The following is a 17647-nucleotide window of genomic DNA, read 5'->3' on the forward strand; positions in this document are numbered from 1 at the left end:
GGCTGAGCCCTGGCCCTGAACCATTCCAGGAATTGGTGATTAATTTTTCTGGAGGCCTCCGTGAATCACCTGTTGCTGTGTATCCCTTCGCTCTGGTTCCTTACTTCCCCTGTTGGTTCAGCCTGATAATAACTACCCACTCAACTCTCCAGTTCTTGAAAGGACTAATGACTCAAAGGCAATTTTTTACATCTGCCCTGATCATGTATTCTTAAAAATTCCTGTTGGGGATGTTTTTAATAAGTTGACCTTTTAGGAAACCATCAATTAAATTACATTTATTTGAAAAAAATCAGAATTTATATGGGCAAATATGTCTAAATGGCTACTGAATGTAATAAAGTCACTTTCAATATTAGAAGACCTTTCTTGGTGCAATGCTTACACAAAGTTGGCTATAGGCTTCCAAACAAGTCACTATTCTCAGTTAAAAGCATTCAGCCTATAGATTTTAGGTGAGTACAAATTAAATTATCACTTTCAGCAAATATATTTGAAAACAACTTTCTGGTATCAACATACATCCCTCACAGGCACCAAGAGGATTCACAGCTACCAGTGTCCAGTTACCACTTGTCTTAAAAACAAGTTGTCTCCTTCTGTCCCTGCTGTGGTTTGACCACAGTACAGTTCCTACAAACAAAACAAAACAAGCACAAAAAAGGAGTCAAAATGCTGAGACTGTGACCATCAAAACATCCTAATTCAAGTAAAATATATAATTAATCTATCAATGGAAGCAAGTGGTTACTTTAGCAAAGTGCTTTGTATTTCTTGACTTCCTCTTTCATTTGGTTGATTTTTTTTTTTTTTCCTGCAAAAGACATTTTTTGAAAAACAGAGGGAGGGAGACAGAGGGAGCTATCATAAATGATAGCTCCCTCTGTCTCAGAGTGACATTGCAATAAAATCACTGCTGCAGCCATAAAAATACAATTATATGTATATGTTTCTACAGAGATATACTTGATTTTTTTCTGTCTAGGATGTCAGAGGTACATACAGATGCGCACTTGTGCACTTGACTTTCTAAATGATTAAAATGCTTCATTTTTATTGTACCAAAACTGTCTGTCCAAACTGCATGTAGGATGGAAATATAGTGCGGGAAACCTTTAACACCTTCACAGAAAGAAAATAAAAATGTGGAATGATGGAGAAAATACAGGTACATGAATAGTATGAATATTAAAATATATAAATACATTAAATATTTTAAAGAGCAATAACTGCAGGAAAACCTACTCAGCACATACAAAAAGCCAAGGATAACATACAGGAGCCAGACAAAGATACAGTTCGGTTTTGTGGCGGAACTGACACTTAAAAAAAGGCAAGCATTATCTCCTGGACACACTACAGTCTTGAGATCCTAAAGTGTAGATTGAGTGGTAGATTGTAATTGCACTCAGTGCTGTCAGTGATCATAATACTAAAGAGTATCTATAAAGCAGTGGTGTCAAACATACTGTCTCCCAAAGGGTCAGATCTTGCAGACTGAATAGTGTTGCAAAGTGTGAAACCTGGAAAGGAGGACATACATCTTACACCTTTAACTGTGTTTTGTCATTTTCTTCCCCAGTTAATATTGCATTAAATCACAGAGAGTTTCCTGTTTTTTGCAGTATAAATAAATAAAAATTTCTGTGAATTAACAATTAACAGAAAATTCTTATTTCTCATTACAACCCAGCGGGGAATGCTGATGTGCTCCTTTGATTTCCTTGTAATAATATGTTGAAATTTTACCTATTCTTCCTAAGACATCTTGCTCATCATCAGTTTTATAAATTGACAGCTAAATAAATATGTACTTTTAATAGGTTATTAAGCAATAGTTGTTGTCCAACTGGACTGTATGTGGTCCACCAAGTAACGGGAGTTATTACGTTTCCCTCTCCGCTCCGATAGGTGGCAGCAGATCTCTTGTACAGCCACATATGACTCGCTGAGGAAGAAGTGGGCGTGGCTTTGCTGGCACTACAGCGCCACTTTTGAGCGCTTGTCTATGTTGTCAACAATAACAGACCACTGAAGTTCTTAAGCAACTAGGAGGAAAAGCCATACATCAGTACCACGACGGCATAGTGTTCCGTTAGGTATGAAAGTACATGATATTGTTATATAGTTTGATAGTTAGTTATGAAAGCACAGTTTAAAATAGCAGCTCCAGACTCTGATGCTGCCATTGAGTGCTAGCATAGGCGGGCTGTGGTTGCTAGGAGCTGAGCTTAGCTAACACATCAGGTTTAACCTCAGTCGAGGTTAAACCTGCTGTGGAAGAAAACACTTTAAACTGTACATGGGTGAGCGGCGAAGATTTGAACCTACTTTCTCATCAGTGCAAGTCAGCGGTTAGATTCCTGGAAGGTCAGCGTTCCAATATTTAAGCAAACAAAATCTGTGACCTGCTAGATATTTTAGTGCTTGTGCGTTGCCTGCAGAAAAAGTCCTGGTTATGGCTCGGCCTAATAGTGACAGCTGGCCATCAGTTTCTAACAAAGCTATCAAAATATGTTGGTAACCTATTTTTCCTGAAGTACAGGGTCAGTTCAGTCCCAATGTGTGACCCCTGCCTAAATAAAATGAGGCAACCATTTTTCGTAAGGAATATTAGATACTTAAAGCTGTGCCCATAAACCTCTGGAGGTAGCAGGTCGTAAAGAAATTTATAAAAGTTGGACAAAAAGTAAAACAAAACAAACTTAAATATAATTAGTTTTTGAATGCCAGAGGAGTCTTTTAGACAGAAATGTTGTACCACACACTCCAACAAGTGTTGCACACTGTGGATCATTGCTATGCTCTGTCTTCAGACTTTCAGATAGATAATAACAAACCATAGTAATTTATGTACCAGTTTACAAGTCTATGCAAGTTATGCATAGTGTTTAAAGCTGAAAATTTTCAAACTTAATTTTAAAGTGAAAGTAGATGAGTTTAAATACCTGGGGTCAACCATCCAAAGCAACAGACGAGGAGTGAAAAAGAAAGTGCAAGCAGGGTGGACCAGGTGGAGACAATTGTCAGATTGATTTTTGAAAGAAGGATAACAGCATGAGTGAAAGCAAAGGTTTCTAAGAAGGCAGTGAGACCTGTTATGATGTATGGTTTTGGCGACGGTGGGACTGGCAAACAAGACAGGAGGCTGAGCTGAAGGTGGCAAAGTTGGAGATATTAAGCTTTTCAGTGGGAGTGACCAGGATAGACAAATCAGAGTAACAGTTCAAGTTGTGCAGTTTGGAGATGAAGTGAGAGAGGCAATGCTGAGGTTTGGACATGTAGAGAGGAGGGATAGTGGATATACTGGGAAAAGGGTGTTGAATACAGAGCTGCCAGGCAGGAGGAAAAGAGGAAGACCTCGGTTGAGGTTCATGGATGTAGTGAAGGCAGACTTGCAGAGGGTTGGTGTGACAGAGTAGGATGCTAAGGATAGGGTGAAATGGAGGCAGATGATCTGCTGTGACGACCCCTAAAGGGAGCACCCAAAAGAAGAAGAAGGCCTAATTATATACACAGAAATCCCAGAAATTAGTATTTAAATGAAGCAACTATTTTTTCTTTTTTACTGTATTAAAGTAAAATTACAGTTATGTGTGATCTTGAATTTTTCTAACCTGTTGAAACAGCTGTTTGTCTTATTTTAAATATTTTTATTCCTAGATCAAAGATGGTTCAGGACAGTGCTCAAATTCGGCAGCAGGGTGCTCAGGACTTTATGGCATACTATGAGTTTTCCTGTGCGAGACAGGAATCTGTCCCCCTCCCTGCTGTTAAGATGAACCTTGACAAAGGGATGCTGGATTTTAATGGAGACAAACTCAAACTAACAGACTGGCTACCTGTTCTCAGCTCTATATCCATTAACAAACACTTGCACCACATAGCAATAAGTAGCACATACCAGGCTAGTTTGGCTTCTGGAGATGCAGGTAAGTCAGTGAAACAGTTTAAACAATGTTACTCGATGACTTTCAGAGTTTCTATATAAACAATATCACTGCTGGTTTCAGGTAGAAGGTATCTTAAGTCTAGCTTCAGGAGGAAGATCCCCGCCATTCGCTCCAAGGATATGACATTAAAGCTGTGCAAGGCCCTCAGAGAGTGTCTCACTGTCTCGCCCAACCTCAAGACGCTGCAGCTCAATGGACTTCCACTAAGAGAAAGGGACCTCATCGCCCTGACAAAGGTGACATCAGGCAGATGTGACTGAAGAGTAAACTGTGACACAGTGTTAATTTTGTCGACGAAATATTTTTGTCATAGTCTTCGCCAACGACCCTTTTTCCATGACGAAATCGAGACGATAACTAAATTAAAACCACCTGAAAGGATAAAAATGATGACGAAATTAATTGCACAATTTCGCAAGAAAATTAATTTACTCTTTCGGAAATGGTTTCATTTTGACGAATCGTCATCGTTTTTATCCTTTTAGGTGGTTTTATTTAGTAATCGTCTCGTTTTCATCATGAAAAAAAGGGTCGTTGACGAAAGCTATGACGAAAATATTTCATCGACGAAATTAACACTGCTGTGACACTTTAACTATTTAATTATTTAACTTCTTCAGAGAAACTGGCACTCTTTTTTAAATATATTTTTCTTGTATATTTTTTTGTTGCTCATTTTTTTTGTATGAAAGTGTATTAAAGCAAGTTCTTTGTTTAAAAGTGAAATTTGATATCCTATTCCAGGGTTTAGCAAAAAGCGCCTCCTTGGAAAACCTATCTCTGGCTAACTGTCCAATCAGTGATGAGGGCTTAGAGGGTATGTAAACTCCTAAAATTGTTCAAGAAAGCAGATTATATTTTATGTGGGCACATTGTCTGTGTAACCATGTAACTTTCTATACATTTCAGTCATTTGCCAAAGTGTTAAGTATTCTACTAATATCAGGACAGTGGATTTTAGCGGATGTAGTCTAACCTGGAGGGGGGCGGAGCACATGGCCAATATAATCAAGGTATAATATTTAATTTTCCTCTGGCATATCATTGTAAGTTTTTTATTGAGGGGTAATTGGTTAATAACTGTAAACTCAAAAATTACTGTATTTTATGTAAATCTGAAATAAATTAAAGTGCAGCCAGGTTGTCTTTATGTTTTATTTACCTTTGCAAAGGGTCAAACAACAGTACAGAGTATGACAGTAGTCTGCATGTTGTTTGACAAAGAGGGATTGTAAGCCTAGAATATTTATAGTTATCTATCTGCCACAGTCAGAGCATTGTGTAATAAAAATGTCTACATGGTATGTCTGAAAGATTACATGGAGACAGAATAGGACAGTGTGGAGCATTTCATTCGTGAATCCCAGCTTGACACAGAAGTACCAGAGTCTTCAAATTTTCCATCATAAATTTTATTTATAAGAATCCTTCTATTTTTCTTAAAGCATCAGGGAATGCAAAGGCATGGTACAGCGTGGGCAGAGTCTCTGAGGTATCGACAGCCACAGTTTGAGGGAATGGGAGGTCTCCGCCGTGTCACACTTAACTGTAACACTTTGATTGGGGACCGGGGTGCTGCTGCTCTTGCACATGAACTTGCCGAGGACCTCTGGCTTAAAGGTTAGTAGATTTGCGAGTTTATAGTGGTGTTTGGGGGTTTTTTTGCATGTGTTTTTCTTAGTGTACAAATCTTTGAAAGGATTTCTGTTTCTGATTTCGGGCTCGTTAAACAGCTGTGGACCTGCAGAGATGTGGTCTGTCCAATGAAGGCGCTCGTCGTTTGCTAGAAGCCTTAAAAACAAATTCTTCTTTGTGTGTGCTGGATATCCGTGGTAACCCTTTAGTTGGTAAGATGCTACCTCAATCAAGGCAATAACATTTTCTTTTTTTTCTAGACTTAATTTTCCCAATCTGATCAAATATTTTTGTGTATGTTGTGTTGGTACATTTCTATTTAGCTTTCTAGCAGTTAATGCTAACCAAATTTTGTGTGTGTTCCTTTTCCATAGAAAACGTTTTTGAGTAATACTGTAATTATTTGAGTAATGTAATAGTTCATCTCTAAAACCAAGAAACATAACTCTTTGGAAATTTTTTTTGGACATGATTCTTCACTGTTTTGTGTTGTTTTCTTTACAGATAAAGTCCTAATTAAAACTATAATAGAGAAAGTACTAATGAATGCTGATGGACAGTCACCAGTGGTAAGTTTTTGGGATAAAGATTTGAAGTAAAAAAAAAAAAAAAGTTATTGTTTCTCAAACTGTAGGGTGCCAAAAAAACAGGTGGAAGTTATGAAGTTAAACTAAGGTGAATGAATGGGATTCTTTAATTTTTGGAGGGGGAAAGTGAATAAGAGTTTGCTGATGTCATTGTGCTAAACTCTATTTAAGTAGAATCCAATTTGGATTTTTTTTATTGTTAGTTACTAATAAAACATGTGGGGCATGAACCTCTTTTTTTTTTTTTTTTTTCCAGCTTCTGAAGTTGGTGTATGCTAGAGAAAGTTTGATAAGCAGTGAGCAGGTGGTGTATTTCCATGCATGTTTCAGATTTGTTCCAGCCTAAGGCTTGTGTCTTCCTTTTGCTTTTCTACAGTACTGCTGGATCAAGCCTGCAGCCACAGAACCACAGAAAGCATCTTCTCCAAGGAGGCGAGCATTATCCAGTACAGTCAAAGGGAAAGCTGCATTTAGAATAGGTATATGTATACATTTTTCTTGTTTTCCACATAAACTTTGGCAGCTTGTATGTAATTCCGTGTTATTGTCTCCCTGGTCATACTAAACACAATAGTTTCAAGATTCCTAGTTGTACTCCTAAAATCAGCCTATATATATTTTTTTTTTCCATACACATATTTTTGGTTTTGTGTGTGTGTATGTGTATGTGTCTGTGTCAGCACTTCACCAAGCCACTAAAAAGGTCTAGTATTATGACTATAGGTGATTAAAAATGTTCATTTTCACATAGCAGCTTAACTAAGTACCTCATGCTCTGTAAGTGCCATTATGACACTGAATTGCCTTTAGTCAGTAGTGTCTGTCCAACAGTGAACACACTGATTGATTTCTTTCAGTTTGTTTGAAATAGCATCTCTTATTCTTATTATTGTCTCTTTTTGGCTTCTCATATTTGTTTAAGTTATCTGGAGACATGGTAAGAACTGAATTTGTTTTCATTTTATTTTGTTGCTGCTGCTGATGGGTGGAAAAATAATCTTGAATTTGGTTATGTGTTTGATTATGGTTTAGATGACTTTACCCTTATTTGTGGGGTGAATTTCTGTAGATCCTCACTGAATACTGGATTCTCGTAATACTGTGATGTTTATACCCTGCTTTTTAGAAGTAAATGCTACCTTGTGGTTCTACAAAGAATGGCATTCTCTTACTATTATTTATGTATTCATCAATTTATGGAAGGCCCACATGTCTCCTGGTGGCTGTTATAATAATTTAACTGTTTTGCTGAAATCACACACAAAAAAAAAAAAATTCAAGAGGCTTTAAATTCCTATAATAAGAATTTCCTCTGAGCAAAAATCTATCAGTAGTATCAATATCAAAAAAATTCAATGTCATTGACTCACCACATAATGAAGTACAGTGAATAATACTCTGAGGACTTTGCATCCATGAGATAAAGACTTGTAAGTGTTCATAGAAAGGCCTTCTGTGAATTATAGTGCTTTTTGTTTTTGGTTTTTTTTTTGGTGAATTTTACTGTTCTTTACCTGCTTCTTTTTCCGGTGCAGCCACTCAGAAAGGAACATCTGGAGGACGGAGTTCAGGTGCTGCTCAGAAACTGAAGCCTTCGCGCGCTTCCCACGTGCCTTGGCGTGCTGCTGCACGAGCTGGACGACAAAGGTGAAGAAATGCTAACCAGTTTACTGCTCAGAGTAAACAATAAACAACAAAAACTATTCCATTAATAAGTGTGGTACTTCTTATTTCAAATATTAGAAAAATCATTTTAAAAAATGTGGTTAAATTGTGTGTTTTAGTGGGTTAGATTTAGGGTTTTCTGTTTTGACATCCTACTAAACATACTGTATCTATGTAATTATATATTTAAAAAGCATTTACTATTTATTATGGTGATGTAGAGACTAACTTTATATCGTTGTTCCTGCAGAGGTCTGCCTCCTGGAGTTACTGTGTCAGACCATAGTTTTCAGGTAGGCTGTCTTGTGTCTATGCATAGTGTAGTACAATCACTTAAGAGCCCTCAACAGCAACATTAATACATTAATATATTATTAGGGTGCAGCTACGGTAAAGGTAACAATGGAGTCAGATTCAGAGACAGAGGAGGATAACGAAGAGGAAGAAGTAGTGGTGGAAGTGGAGCAGAGACCGTCTTCTCTTGATCTTCAGGACAGGATCCCTGTGCGGCAGTTTGAACGGATGCAGGTGAGTCACGTCAGGCTGAAGGACTGGCTAGAATGGAGCTTTTTAAGGTTTTGCTGCTCTAAAAAACAAAGATGTGGAACCTGAAGAGTTGATGTTAAAAAAACAGAACAGTTCACACGTTGGTCTTCTCATCCATGCCCTCTAGATGGAGCTAAAAGAGTGTCGGATGAGGCTGGCAGAAGAGCGGCGAGCCAGACTCAAGTCTGAGTCAAGGCTCATGGAGGTAAATAAAATCTGTCATACTTACATAGGATTTTATGCTATGTGATATTTCCCATTTTATAGATGCTCAGAGTTGATTATGCAAAAAAGTGAGTGAGTCAGGTGGGAAACACTCACTGATTATTATTTTTTTCATGGAATGATCCAACAGCTTAACTGTTACTGAACAGCAATAAACAAACAAACATATAAAAGTTATAGTCCTATTTCAAGCTGTCCTTTATTCTTTTTTAAAAATTCTGTTCAGTATGAGCTGGAGAATGCTCGACTTCGAGATGCCAACCAGTCCCTGTCAGAGGCACTTGCAGCCACTGGCTCTGCATTAGCACCACCTGCTTCCAGTGCTCTTGAAGATGAGGCAATTCTGGAAAGTATTGAGACGTCATTCACTAAGTTCCACGCGTTCCTGGATCTGCTCAAGGACGCCGGGTGGGTATTTTTTAAAAGCAGCAAGTACAAAATATTAATTTTGTTTGATGACCTATGTGGTTTACCAAAAGTTTATGCTTTTATAGAACTTTCAGTTTCAGTATGCATTGTTGGTAATTCTTACATCATGAGCCACACCGACTCTTACTACACACCCCAGTTTTGTTTTTAACTGAATCCCATTTCAAGTTGTTTAAAATTTAATTCATTTTCTTCCCCTTGTCATGTCTTCCCTTTATCACTTTACACTTTATTATTGTCTTTTAGGATAATAGCAACAGTTATTTATTAAGTGTTATTTATTATATATCATTTTTTTTATTAAGTACTACAATCTGCAAATCAATTTGATGTTGATCCCAGAGTTTCATTCTGACAGGACAGGCTGGGTAACCCACATGACATGACCACTGTCTGGACAAACTTCATTGTGACTTGCGTTAATATTTTAGCTGAATGATGAATCTGCTAATTATTGTAGCTCTTATCTTTGTAACAGTGTGGTCTGTAATTATCACAGATTTACTCATGTGGTATAGAAAAAGGCATCTCTTCAGATTACAAACGTCTGTTAATGATGCATCATTAAATTTTTTATGTATGGTAAAACCGCATGTTGTGTAGTTAATGGTTTTGAATGGTATATTTTCCAAAATTGAAATATTGACATTTTATGAAGGTGTGGCGTCTTAGATTTCAGATTTCATTTTTTTCTGAGATACTTGAGGTTAATAGTGTTTGTCCTGTTTCAGAGTTTCGTTCTGACAGGACTCCTTCATTCAGAATGAAACTCTGGGTGACACTGGATGTTTTAGTTTTGTCATTGTGATGTAATAGTTTTGAATTTATTAATATGTGGAAACCAAAGCCCATGGGTTAGGTATAATTTTGTTGGCATCACACTCACTGGCCACCTTATTAGGTACACCTTGCTAGTACGAGGCTGGACCTACTTTTGCTTTCAGAACTGGCTTAATTCTTTATGGCATGTATTTAGTGATGTATTGGAAAGCTTAATCCAGTAGAGCACCTCAGAGAGATGAGAGGTGCTCTACTGGATTAAGCTCTGGTGATTGTGGAGGCCATTTGAGTACAGTGAACTTTTTGGAGCATTTAGCAGTTTTGCTACGTTCAAAAAAACAGTTTGAGATGATCTGAGCTTTGTGACGTGTTGCGTTGTCCTGATGGAAACAGCCTTCAGAAGTCAGCTGTGGCAGGATTCATGGTTTCATGCTTAATGCAAAATTAAACCTGACCATCTGAAAGTAAGATCAGAAATTGAGACTCATCAGACCAGGCAATGTTAGGCTGATGAGGTATTGTCATCACCCCGCCAGGCAGGCGGGCAGCCAGCCAGCTTTCAACGTTGCAAACACAATAACGCGAGACAGACATAACCTAGGATGATCAAATTCATACCGTAGATGCATCTACTAAAAATATTGGATGAGTTTGAATCTTGGTTAGGTTTTCTGAAAATCTTGTGAACTCGATAACTCAAGAATGATGTCACCTAAGATGTTCAAATTGATGCCATAGATGCATCAACTAAAAATCTTGGATGACTTATTTCTTACCATAATAATGAAGGGTTCAGGGTTCAGTGTGCTGTGCTGTGCATTCAGAGATGTTCTTCTGCATATCTTTGTTGTAACAGGTGATTGTTTCAGTTACTGTTGCCTTCCTCTAAACTTGGAGCAGTCTGGCCATTCTCCTCTGACCTCAACATTCACCCAGATAACTGCTGCTCACTGGATATTTTCTCTTTTTTGGGACAACTGTTCTCAGTAAACCCTAGAGATGGTTGTGTGAGAAAATCCCAGTAGATAAACAGTTTCTAAAATACTCAGATCAGCCCGACTGGAACCAACAATCATGCCACATTCAAAGTCACTTAAATCGCCTTTCTTCACTATTTTGATGCTTGTTTTGAACTTCAGCAGGTTGACCTCATGCCTAAAAGCCTGAATTGTTGCCGTGTGATTGGCTGATTTTGACATTTGCATTAACAGGCAGTTGAACAGGTGTACATAATAAAGTGGCTGGTGCATGTATATCGCTTAGACTCTTTTTTTTTTTTGCCCAATATTTATTTTTTCCCTAATCATTCTTTTATGTACATTTACTTTAGGAAAAGGGTAGGATGATAATTAGCTGGTTATCAACTCCAGAGGTTCATTTCAATAGACTGAATTTCTTCTTTGTAGTTTAGGTCAGCTAGCTTCAATGGCTGGAATTGACAAGTCAGATTTTCACCCTCTGGGAAGACCTCAACTCTCCTCCACAATAGAACCACGTTTGCATGGTGCCGCATCACTGTATGGAAGTGATTACGGGATCGATGCTGCGTCTTTGGTAAGAATGTGCACAGCAAATTTGGGAAAGATGTTCCATTGGCAGGTATTATGTGATTGTTTTACATCTGAACTGAGTATTTCAAGTTTGCATAAGGCTTTAAAAACACTTTAAGAGCACAAATCTGTATGCAAATATTTAATTGTGGTTAAATAAAGCATTGCTTCACAGCACTGTAGACTTGCCCTCTGTGGTGATGGTGGATATCTGATCTGTAGCCACATCAAGCAGAAATTTAGATAAATCTGAACTACTGTATGCCAGTTCTGCAGTATGTTATGGTCACCATAAGAGGAGTTTCTCTTGATGAGACATTGCTAAAGTTACTCCAGGTTTACCCTAATAACTTAAAGTTTTTTTTTTTGTTTTTTTTTTGGGGGGGGGGGGGGGGGGGGTCTTTTGTGGTAGCTTTAAATCTGCTGGTTGTATTATATGAGTATCTTGAAAATAGTTTTCTGCATGTTCCCATCAAATCCAATTCCTGTTTTTTAGGTAGGCAGTGCCCCTCCTGCTGCCCCTTTTGGATTGTCTGACACCAACTCGCTCAAGCCTTCATCTCCTCTCAGAGCAGCCTTTCATGAAGAAAGGCCTCTTGATGAAAATTTCAGTAGGGCTTCAGGACCGGCAGCAAGTCCCGTTGTGGATGTAGAAGAAGAACCTAATAAATTTTCAAAGCCTGACACCCAGCACTACTCAGGCTCTGAGAAGAGTTTCCGAAGTCAAAGGTCCTATGATAATATTTCCTTTGGCAAAACTTTCCAGACTCAGCAAAGCCATCCCAGGAGCAACAGCAACTCTCACAGAAACAACAGTTCCCATGGATACAGCTTCAACAACAGCTACGCTTACAACCGTGCTTCCCATAGCAATGGGTCTCATGGTGGTTCGTCTGTATGTGTTAGTGACATTATAAGTGACAAAGAGTCTGTGGGATCAGTAGGGTCAAGGAACAAGGGAAGTGGAAGGCTAGCGACAATAGGTCAGTCAGGATCAGAAGGGTCAGAGAGGAAAGCGAGTCCTAGGAGGGACGCTCTAGAGCAGGTCAGATCTCTGGAGAGCCTGGGGGTTCAGTCAGATAACGACTCCTTCTAACCGGCTGATCGAAAGCTTTGTCCCTGTGTGTAAGTGGCTTTTACTCAAAGTTGTCTTAGATTTTCAGTCCAAATTATTTCAGTTTAGGGAGAAAGCTAGTCCTTTAAAAAAAATGTTGGATTTAAACCAAAAGTGACAGCAGGAAGTTTTGAAATTGACATATTACTTAGTGATGGTCAAAAAGTGAAATTTATATTTTTGTATTTAGATTTTAGATTTACTATTTTATTTTCCTTTTTCATAAAGCGTGGGGGATCTGCAGTACAGTTTAATTCAGTGTGATATCTTCAAATTTCAGTTTAAATCTGCTGAGCAGGTTTATCCCAGTATAATGCTGATTCATGTAGTGATGTGTCAAATGTTAGGAAGATTAATGTATCAAGGTTATTTCATGGGCGCTTTAAGCAACGTGTCACTCCTCATTTCATGTGTCTTACTCATTAGTGGGTTTAGACATCAAAGTTCTCTTTAAAGATGTGTAATATTTTTTATATGTATTTAGCCTTTTTTTAAGGCTTTGTGATTATAATTGTATCATTTGAGGTTTCTGTTATATTCTGGTTTTAAATGTACTTTTTATAATAAATATGCAATTTAACACCCATTGTAGTTGATTGTCTGTTCTCTGGAATTATTGCATTATTCTAAACTTGACATTTAACATTTTCAAGATGTGCTCTAACATAACCTATTTGTTCTTACCAGTTCTTCTTATTGCATGTTAATAATATTTAATGACTAATAAAGTCAACAGCTGCCTACTGAGAAGCAGAACTTATAAGAAAATAAAACATCATTATTTCCTCTGTTATAGTAGAATTTTCCCATTCCTACTGTAACCTGAACATTGCATGAAGTATGTCAGTGACTATAACTGTGAAGTCATTTCTGAACTATTTTTTTTTTTGCAAGGTTTAAACTTGAGTTGCTTGGAGTCCTGAGTGACTGTGACCAAAGAATGGTTTCTGTGGGTTAGAGCAGGACATGGTGTTCTTTTTGAATGTGCACATAACAAGGAACCAACAAACATGAACAAAAGCCAGAAGAACAGAATATCTCTGGAGCGATGACAAATTGTGACTAAAGCTTTTCATTTTAGTTGTTTTCATTGATCTGTGTTGCCTAATCTTTCTATTGTGGTGCTTTTTCTTTACACTTGTTTTGCAAATATTGTTTCAGATATTTTATACAGAATTAATTGAAATATAAAAATAGTCTAAAAAAATAAGTTAACGACATAAATAATTTGTTACATAAATTTAAAAGTTTGCTTTTTTTTTTGTGGTTTTGGTATATTTGCTACTAGCATTAGAAAAAGCTTTGATCAGTAAGTGTGTACGAAATAGGAAATAATTATTTTAGTAATGCTTACTCAGTTGAAACTGTCACCTGGGTTTGGCTTTGTTGTATGATATCCAGCAATAGCTCTCTTGTTTCAACATTAAAATTAGACTTTGAAGCACTTGAAAGATTAAAAAAAACAAACTTCCTGAAACCAGGAAGCAGAGTTGCAGTCTTACACGCCTCTCTGCATGTCCTCCTGCAACCCTCCCATCCCCATCGAGCCTGTGTCTGCTCCCAGCAAAAATATTTTATCATATTTAATCATAAAAATTCACAAAGAACAAAATAGCACCCTTAACTACACAGAGTAAAAACAGTTAAATGTGGATTATTAAACATTAGGTTTCGCTCTTCCAAGTCCCTGTTAGTAAATTATTTAATGATTGATCAACATATTGATTTATTCAGAATCACAGAAACATGGTTACTGCAAGATGAATATGTTAGTTTAAATAATCAGGTCGGATCATAGCTTATAGACCATCCATCCATCCATCCATCCATTTTCTTCCACTTATCCAGGGCTGGGTCATGGGGCCAGCAACCTAAGCAGAGAAGCCCAGACCTCTTACTTCCCAGCCACCTCCTCTAGGACACCGCTGAGTTCCCAGGCCAGCCCAGAGGGCCTCCTCCCAGTAGGACATGCCCAGAACACCTCACCCAAGAGACCCTCAGGAGCCATCCTATAGTCAGATGCCCGAACCACCTCAACTGGCTTCTTTTGATGTGGAGGAGTAGCAGCTCTACCATGACCCCTCCGAAATGGTACTCTTCACCCTATCTCTAAGGGAGAGGCCAGCCACCCTTTGGAGGAAGCTCATTTCTGCCGCTTGCATCCGCATTCTTGTTCTTTCGGTCATTACCCAGAGATTGTGACCATAGGTGAGGGTAGGGACATAGATTGACCGGTAAATTGACAGCTTCACTTTGACACTTTTGACACTCAGCTCTCTCTGTGTGGAGTTTGCATGTTCTCCCCGTGTCTGTGTGGTTTTCCTTCCACAGTCAAAAGACATGCAATTAGATTAGATTAGACTGAACTTTATTGTCATTGTATACAACGAAAATTGCATTCCAGAACACCCATCCAAGAGATAAGAAGACAAACAACAGACAGGGGGAGACAGGTATCTGCGGTCATACAGCCATTATACAGGTGCTACCGTAGCAGGGAGGGAGAGAAAGAAAAATACAAACAATAGGAAAGTTAGGTTCAAAAAAATTACTGGGGTTAGGTTAATTGGTCACTCTAAATTGCCCATAAGTGTGAATGGTTGTTTGTCTCTCTGTGTTGGCCCTGCGACAGGCTGGTGCCCTGTACAGGGTGTGCCCTGTGTCAGCTGGGATAAATTTGAGACAGTCTTCTGGTATCAACATACATCATTCCATACATAAAAGCATTAAAGCTTGAAAGAAAACTAACAATGACTAAATGTGGACTTTAATATTAATATAGAGTAATCGTCTAAAAGGCCCCGACAGTGCAGAGTAAACACTTTATGACTCTGTAATAATAAACTGGGCAGTCATGTGCACAGTACAGCATATTTGTGAATGAGCGATTCACTATCAATGTGCCGAGGCTGCTTCGATAAGTAAATTAGCCCTTGAGATTCCTCCGGTGTACTAGAAAGTTCTACAAGGCTGGCTCATTGTTATCATCATTATTATCATCACAGAACACACTCCCATACTCCACTTTGCACTTTTAATCTGGGCACTACTAAGGGTTAAAAAAAACAAAAAAAACAATGTGAAAACTGCCTTTGTGGTTTATGGTTTTACCCATAACTATAGCTGCTCCAAAGTCACAATATTTAAGTGGTGAGAATGAGGGAACACAGAGGAAAACTCCAAGCTGGAGACTACGTAGCAAAACTTACCTAACAAAAAGAAACACCACAACAAGAACTGACACACTTCCAAATCTTTCAGTAGAGTATTGTTGCCACAAGGTGCCAAACTGTCTTCTGTCTAGGCCAAATATATAATCAAAGATCAACATGTATGTTGAGGAGATTACATTACATTACATTGCAGTCATTTGGGGGAAATGTTTATATCTACAAATAGAAATATAACCACATCAGCTAGAACATGGCAGATACGTAGAGCATATTTATGTGAATACATCTAAAGAAATAATGAATGGATACATACAAAAACTGTGTTTCTTTAAAAGAGGAGTTTCAGATCAATTACAATTTATTTTTATAGAGCCAAATTACAAGAACAGTGGCCCCAAGGCGCTTTATATTGTAAGGTAAAGACCCTACAATAATAGAGAGAAAACCGAAAAATCAGACAACCCCCTATGATCAAGTATTTGGTGACAGTGGGAAGGGAAAACTCCCTTTTAACTAGTTCTAACTAGTTTTTCAGCATCACTCTGAGACAGGATATTTTTAATCTTAGAGATATTGCACAAATGCTAGAAAGCAGTCCTACATATTTGTTTAATGAAGGCTTTTCAGGGACTTTTTAGGACAACCTGGCAGTAATGAATTGCAATAGTCCAGCCTAGGAGTAATAAATACATGATCTAGTTTGTCAGCATGAGTCTGAGACAGGATATTTCTCATTTTAGAGATGTTGTGCATATGCAAGAAAGTAGTCCTCCTGTCTTTGTTTTGTGCACTGGTGCACAGTCATGTTGGAACAGGAAGGGGCCATCCCCAAACTGTTCCAACAAATTTGGGAGCATAAAATTGTCCAAAATGTCTTGGTATGCTGAAACATTAAAAGTTCCTTTCACTGGAACTAAGGGGCCAAGGCCAACTCCTGAGAAACCACCCCACACCATAATCCCCCCTCCACCAAATTTTAAATTTGGCACAATGCAGTCAGACAAGTTCCATTCTGCTGGCAACTGCTAAACCCAGATTCAACCATCGGATTGCCAGATAGAGAAGTGTGATTGGAGAACATGTCTCCAAGAACATGTCTGCTCTTCGCACCGCTGCAACTGATGCCTTGCATTGCGCTTGGTGATGTAAGCCTTGGATGTAGCTGCTTGACCATGGAAACCCATTCCATGAAGTTCTCTACACACTGTTCTTGAGCTAATCTGAAGGCCGCATGAAGTTTGGAGGTCTGTAGCAATTGACTCTGCAGAAAGTTGGTGGCCTCTGTTGACTACGTGCCTCAGCATCCACTGACCCGGCAATGTGATTTTACATGGTCTAATTCATTGCTGAGTTGCTGTTGTTCCCAATCGCTATCTTTTTGTTACAATTCCACTAGCAGTTGGCTGTGGAATATTTTGTTGCAAGGAATTGTCACAATTAGACTTGTTGCACAGGTGGCATCCTATCATGGTACCATGCTGGAATTCATTCAGCTCCTGAGCATGACCCATTCCTTCACAAATGTTTGTAGAAGCAGTCTGCATGCCTAGGTGCTTAGTTTTACATGATTTTGGATGGTTGAGTAAATATGTGTCAAATTCTAATATCAACAGATCAATTGCGTTCACAAGTTTACCCTACTGAGCAGCAACTCTGAGAGAGAGAACTTTTCTATGTGAGAACCTTCAGTTTTACTCATACTAATCATGGCCTCATATAAAACAGGAGTCTTGCTGCAACAATAAAGGCAATTGACAAACGTAACATTATTAGGTAACACTGGCTGTAGGCCATGCCATGGTTGACCTGCTATAAAGAAAACCTGGGGAAATTTTGGAGAGGAACAAACTCCCATCTCTGAAACACTGTGTGCTTTTAACATAGACAAATGAAGAAATGCAACTAATGACGTTTGTTTGGATACTGAGAAGAGAGGAGAACAAAGTCAACAAAATAAGTTTCAAAAGCACATAACTCTTCTATGAGTATG

At 38.3% G+C, this 17647-nt stretch overlaps 1 protein-coding gene across 1 annotated transcript; it reads left to right on the forward strand.

Moving 5' to 3' along the window:
* The first annotated feature begins 1959 nt into the window (after positions 1–1959).
* Positions 1960–13070, forward strand: cep78 (centrosomal protein 78). The gene is made up of 16 exons (XM_030737793.1): positions 1960–2099; positions 3664–3932; positions 4014–4189; positions 4698–4770; positions 4863–4966; positions 5399–5573; positions 5687–5800; positions 6093–6157; positions 6552–6654; positions 7711–7822; positions 8091–8133; positions 8219–8368; positions 8514–8591; positions 8838–9019; positions 11227–11374; positions 11867–13070. Exons 2-16 carry the CDS (start codon positions 3671–3673, stop codon positions 12464–12466), a joined length of 2385 nt encoding a protein of 794 aa, XP_030593653.1. The 5' UTR covers positions 1960–2099; positions 3664–3670; the 3' UTR covers positions 12467–13070.
* The last annotated feature ends 4577 nt before the right edge of the window (positions 13071–17647 follow it).

This window comes from Archocentrus centrarchus, chromosome 9 (genome assembly GCF_007364275.1).
Source record: "Archocentrus centrarchus isolate MPI-CPG fArcCen1 chromosome 9, fArcCen1, whole genome shotgun sequence".
NCBI lineage: Eukaryota > Metazoa > Chordata > Actinopteri > Cichliformes > Cichlidae > Archocentrus > Archocentrus centrarchus.